This window comes from Globicephala melas, chromosome 16 (genome assembly GCF_963455315.2).
Source record: "Globicephala melas chromosome 16, mGloMel1.2, whole genome shotgun sequence".
Lineage (NCBI taxonomy): Eukaryota > Metazoa > Chordata > Mammalia > Artiodactyla > Delphinidae > Globicephala > Globicephala melas.
The window spans coordinates 43,966,619-43,972,617 of record NC_083329.1 but is presented as its reverse complement, the minus strand read 5'-3'; the positions used below and the strand labels follow the sequence as shown (position 1 = coordinate 43,972,617).

At 45.1% G+C, this 5,999-nt stretch overlaps 1 protein-coding gene across 4 annotated transcripts; it reads left to right on the top strand.

The window, feature by feature from the left end:
* The first annotated feature begins 381 nt into the window (after window positions 1-381).
* Window positions 382-5,160, top strand: ZNF32 (zinc finger protein 32). Of its 4 annotated transcripts, none has more exons than XM_070043951.1 (3): window positions 382-479; window positions 2,836-2,975; window positions 4,221-5,160. In XM_070043951.1, exons 2-3 carry the CDS (start codon window positions 2,906-2,908, stop codon window positions 4,970-4,972), a joined length of 822 nt encoding a protein of 273 aa, XP_069900052.1. In that variant the 5' UTR covers window positions 382-479; window positions 2,836-2,905; the 3' UTR covers window positions 4,973-5,160. The 4 variants fall into 4 exon arrangements, with proteins under 4 accessions (XP_069900052.1, XP_030699878.1, XP_030699875.1 ...); XM_030844018.2 differs by having other exon boundaries at window positions 4,179-5,160; XM_030844015.3 differs by lacking the exon at window positions 382-479 and adding an exon at window positions 733-1,478 and having other exon boundaries at window positions 4,179-5,160.
* The last annotated feature ends 839 nt before the right edge of the window (window positions 5,161-5,999 follow it).

Genomic DNA, 5,999 nt, shown 5'->3' with positions numbered 1-5,999 from the left:
TCTAATTACAGATTTAGTCTCTGCTCATGCAGCGGCTCAACGCAAAACCCCTAAACACCCGAGGCTTTATCAACTCATTTCTTCCCAACACTTCGCTTCAGAACCCTGGATTCCCCCTGTCCTGGCTCAGCGGACGGCTTCACCAACCTGCCATCCCACGCCTGGCAAATCTGAGTGGCCGTTTGGTGCTCTCGGCCCCCGCTCTACATCCGCGAACAAGTCGGCATCTCTGGCTCGGGGCCAAACAGGAGGGACCTGAGCGCCCAGCGCGCACCAAGACCCGCAGAGCCCGAGCGGCCGGTCGCATCGCCGAACTACGTTTCCCACAGTACTCGGGGAAGCCGGGGCCGCCGAGGTGCGGCCCGCCCCCGCTCAGGCTCGCGCGGAGCCTCCTGGGAGTTGTAGTCCGGGCCGCTCGCGCCGGCGCTGCTGAGGGCTTGTTGTCGGCCTTTGTCTGTCTGCGGGCGCGCGCCGCTGCGGTGAGTGAGGCCGCCGGCCGGGTCCGTACGCCCGAGCGAGGCTGGGCCCCGCCTGCAGGCCGCGGTCCCTGAGCCCCCTGCGGCCTTGAGTAGGCCTGGCCAGCTTGGACTCCCCAGGGCAGCCAGCTGCGTGGGGAGAGGTCTGCGGCCCGCAGGAAAAGGTCCAGCTGGACCAGAGAAAGGGGTGCTGAGGCCCAGCGCGCAGGGCCGGCCCGGGGGTTTGGGGGTGGGGGCAGACCTGAGGCGGGAAGGGAGAGTCTGTCGGTAGGAGCAGGGGTCCCTCCGCCGGACAGCACGGCCGGGTGTGGACCAAGGCCCTGCACCCCGAGACGCGGGAGGGGGAGACCACAGGCAGGTGTGCCCCGGGGCCCGCGGGGAGGGTTTCAGAAGACGCACAGGAGAAAGTGCAGTCTCTCTGAGGTGGGTGAAAGGGAGAAAGGACAAACTTCGTTGGGTGGAGAATAGGAAAGGACAAAGTGGATTCAGGTGTGCAGAGAAAATAATCACCCCTCCCCAGAATCTCCTAATCCTTAAACTATCCCTCAAGAAAGCAACAATCCTAGTCCTCTGCTGTGGACTCTCAACTTTAGGCCTTAAACCTGTAGGTCATGTCAGAGGCCCTTCACATTTGGTTCTTTTATTCTCCCAAGAGCTACTTGATAATACAGTGTTATCAGACTATTTAGTAAGTGAGGAAATAGGGTCAGGGCTGTTTGGTTACTTGCCCAGTGTCATTTAAGGGGAGAGAAGGGTAATCCAAGTCTCTCATGGCCTAATTCTGAGCTCTTTCCACAGGATATAATGGCCTTTCTGATAGGAAAAGCAATATTTTCTACTATAAAGTGACTTTATCCAAAATCTTCCGGAAATTGATTCCTCAGATTTGTGGAATCTAGGGAGAAAAATACGACAACTTCCCTTTATTAATCAAGGAGGTTCCTGAGACGCAGCTGAGCTGTTTCTTGTTGAATATCTCACAACATGTGGAGAGGCACAGCTGTAAGTGCTGCCCACACGTTCTGACCAAACTATTTGCTGGACTAACCAGAGACAGAGTCCAACCTCAGGTAGCAGGTACCTATATACTTTCCACTGACTCTTGATGGATGTGTGGTTGAGCAGTAACACCTTCCACTTCCAAGTGAACGGTGTTGTAGTGTCCTGACACTCTGATAAGGCATCGCTCTGTGTCTTGTACTGCAAATTGGAGCTGAGTCCTCCAAATAAAGAGTTTAAATGCCTCTCCAGTCATCAAAACATGCAGCAGAAAGGGCAGTTGTCAAGAAGACCAGGTGTTTGGGTTAACAAAGAATTGTAGTATCACACTGCTATTTCATTAAATCAGGAGGCCAGCATTTTCATGGGACGTAGTAGAGGGAAACAAAGATTATACATTGGACCACTGCATAAATAAAGTGTAAGTATTCAGTAATTAGGGTCCTGAAATAAGAATATCCCCCCCCCAAAATACAAAAGGATAATATGGAACACGAGGATTCCTAGGATCTGGAAGAATAGTAAGGTCTGGTCAAGCTCTGTTCCATTCTATTTCATTTTATAAGAATTCTCACCAGCTTTTTAGTGACGAGAAAGTAGAGAATTGTCTGGACATAGGCTTTGGATCCAAAAAGTCTTGGATTTGAGCCTTTGCCTCACCTTGACTCCTTACTGGCTCTGGGAATAGGGGCAAGTTACTTACCCTAATCGGTGTGCCTTGGGCTTGGTTTTGGAGTCTGAAGTAGGTCTTTTTTCCTCCAAGAATTGGCAAGTATTTATAGTTCCTCAGAACTGGTATTCTCATACCTTGAAGCATCTGGAGCCTCCTAAGAAGTGCCAAAAGGAAATATGAAATCTCTTGTTCTGTCCTAATAACCTAGAGGGGACTGGAGAGGAGAGCTGGAGCCATTTCAATCATAGAATCAATCATGATGGCTGAAATTTTTTTTATATTCTGAATTCCTTTGGAGGCTTGGAGGATAGAATAGCAGGCTGTTAGGCAGGGGAAGGAAGTGGACAATTCCAGTCACATGCTAAGGCTAAGCTAAGGTACAAATAGGATGGACCATTATCTTGGCACTGGCAAGAAGAGATACTTGTTTGCTTTATGTCTTCTCTGCTTTCCCACCTCCTGCTTCCTCCTGGACTCATTTATAAGTGGTCATGGTACCTTTTGGCTCATTTTGCAGTTACATTGTAGGTGACTGACATTACATCAGGCAATCAAGATTTCCTCCATTCACTCATACCCCAAACTGGAGCTCCTGTTGACTTTATTCTCCTCACTTATCAATTCTCCTGTCCTTTCCTGTTTGTTTTTGTTGTTCTGTTTTGTTTTTGTTTGTTTTTCCCTCCCCAGGTACTCAAGAACAGCCCATGGAAGAATCATATGAAGAGGTGGTGATTAAGGTCATACAGCAGGAGTGGACATGTTTGGATTTCCAACAGCTACTCTGCTGGACTGTCATGGAAGATATGCCCAGAATGTAGCATTTTTCAGTGAGTCAGTTGATTGCTGGGATGCCCTCAACTCATAATAATCAGTGTCCCTGTTCTCAGCACTAGTCAACAGGCTGAGGATGCACAGAAGATGTTCCTTTGGTGGAGCTCACCGTTTCTAGGGATTACAGGGAAAGCCTACAAACTGGAGTTAGAAATAGTAGAAACAGAGCACAGCAGTCTTGATATGGAGGTAGTCTCTGAGAGAATGAATGAGCAGTTTTAAATCTCAGCACAATCATTGAATAACAAGTTGAAATCTCCCTAGGATGACTCCAAGAAAACTATTATTAGTGATGAATGGACCCATATTTAAAGTGCAGTAGAAGCCTCATATGCAGGGCAATACTGGAGAGTACTGTCAATATCTGCATAGGAAGTGTTGAGAATAACTTCCAAACCAAAATAGACTTCAGTTCCACCATAGCTTAGCAGATTGAAATAGCATGGATTTTAAAGGGAAAAATTCCTTGGATCAGATTCTGTGATAGCCCTGACTTGATCTGTGTTATCAGACAAGTTATTTAACTTTCTTGTGCTCCAGCCTCTTCATCTGTAAAATGGGACAATAAGCTCTACCTTGCAGGGTGCAGGGATTAGAATTAATAGATGTAAAGTACCAAGGATTCTGCTACATATATTCTGATATCATGGAGCTTACTCCACTGTTAGGAGAGCAGACTAGAGCAGAAGTGGATTTCTCACGAAACTAATGAAACAAGGTTCAGGATCTTTCCCTTACACTGGTCTCTTCAAGGCCTTGTCCCTACTTTTATACTGTTTCTTAATGAAATCCATCCAAAATTTTAAAGCTTTAGGCCCTACACAACCTGGATCCACACCTGTTTTGGTGTCAGAACTTGGGTATGGCACTAATTTGATCGTATATAGTTTTCTTAATTTTTCTGAGCCTGTTTTCTTATCTTTAAAATGGAAACAACCATGTCTATACACAATACTATTTGGGAGGCTAAATTAAACTAAATTTAGAGGCAGTACACTGCTATGGAGCATGCCTGAATCCCAAGTCTATGCTTACCTAGCTGCACAATCTTTGACAACCTCCCTATACTTTCACTTTCTTAACTGTAGCAATAGATTGTTTTCAGGATTAAATTATCTATGCAAAGTTTATAGTATAATATCTGGCACATTATAAGCACTCAAAGCATTGTTTCTTTTTTCCCTGTTCTTCTCACTCAGCATATTGGTGCCTCTTACATGACTTCCCTCTCATTTTACCAGATGTGATGACAGAAGCCCACCACAAATATGATCACTCTGAGGCCACAGGATCCTCAAGCTGGGATTTCCAGAATTCTTTCAGAAGAGAGAAGCTGGAACAAAAATCCCCAGATTCTAAGACACTACAGGAAGATTCACCTGGAGTGAGACAGAGGGTCTATGAGTGCCAGGAATGTGGAAAATCCTTCAGGCAAAAGGGTAGTCTAACGTTACATGAGAGAATCCACACTGGTCAGAAGCCCTTTGAGTGTACCCACTGTGGAAAAAGCTTTAGGGCCAAAGGCAATCTTGTTACACATCAACGAATACACACAGGAGAGAAGCCTTATCAGTGCAAGGAGTGTGGGAAAAGCTTTAGTCAACGAGGTAGTCTGGCCGTTCACGAAAGACTCCACACTGGACAGAAACCCTATGAGTGTGCTATTTGTCAGAGAAGCTTCAGGAATCAAAGTAACCTCGCTGTTCACAGAAGAGTTCATAGTGGTGAGAAGCCCTATAGATGTGATCAGTGTGGAAAAGCCTTCAGTCAGAAAGGAAGCTTAATTGTTCATATCAGAGTCCACACAGGCCTGAAACCCTATGCCTGCGCACAATGCAGGAAGAGTTTCCACACCAGAGGGAATTGTATCCTGCATGGCAAAATCCACACAGGAGAGACACCCTATCTGTGTGGCCAGTGTGGGAAAAGCTTCACTCAGAGAGGGAGTCTGGCTGTGCACCAGCGAAGCTGCTCACAAAGGCTCACCCTATAACCACTCTCATCAAAGGAAGTTCTCTTTATGAATTAACAGCATAAAATCCCCTGAGGTTAAACAACCTATTCAATTTTACAGAATGAATGGAGACTCCTTCAGAAAGACCATCACTGGGTAGAGCAAACTGACTTTTCTCCCTTCCCCCAAATGAATATCAAAAATAAATGTCTTGTTTATTATCGTTATCATGTATGATTCATAATTTGTCCACTTATTTTGACCTAATTTCCCAAGGTACCACCATTAATCTAGTACACAATTGGAGATTTATGTAGCATATACAGATTTTAAATTTGCAATTGACACCATCAGCCTGTTTTAAAAAGTCAGCCTCTTACCAATCCCAAGATTATTTTCTTCTCTACATATTCAAATTAATCTTGTTTTGCATTCAAGACCACTGGGCAGAATTCATGAGGCAAATCTAATAATCCTCATATTGAATATTATCTGAATGGTAGTCTCAACAGCATATTCTAACAAATCACCCATGTTCATAGCAGAGGCCCTAGCCTTTCCTTACAAAAATAGGATCCCTTCCAAGCCTGCACTGTGGTTTACTTCAGTCTTCCACTCCTAACTGGGATAGAGATAACTTGCCTATAGCCAAAGAGCAGACAACTATCTACAATAGTTGACACAATGACTCTCACTCCCTTTTGGCAACAGCAGCAATCTCTCAGAGTTAGAGTCACCTAGTAAGGGCATAAGTGTCCTCATTACTGAGCTCAAATTTGTAGTCAATAATGAAGTTCCAGTCCTCCAACAACACAATCCTCTTCCTCCTACACAGATACATGCATGCACACACAGAAGAAATTTGGAAAGTAATAGTTTTTTACCTCTAGTGGATGAGATTTGAGGAATAGTGGAGACGAGAAGTTGGTCTTGAGGGGGAATTTCCAATTTTTTTAACTTTAGCCATCTAAATTTTCATTCTGAGCTTTTATGTAATTAAAATGATGAATGATGTAGATGGAGTGGTTTTCTTGATAAGATACCATTCCATTCTTTCTTTACCCTA

Coding starts and splice junctions, on each gene's coding strand:
- ZNF32 (XM_030844018.2), top strand. CDS start 2,906: ATGTTTGGATTTCCAACAGCTACTCTGCTGGACTGTCATGGAAGATAT. Junction 2,976..4,178: donor CCAGAATGTAGCATTTTTCA/GTGAGTCAGTTG, acceptor CTTCTCACTCAG/CATATTGGTGCCTCTTACAT.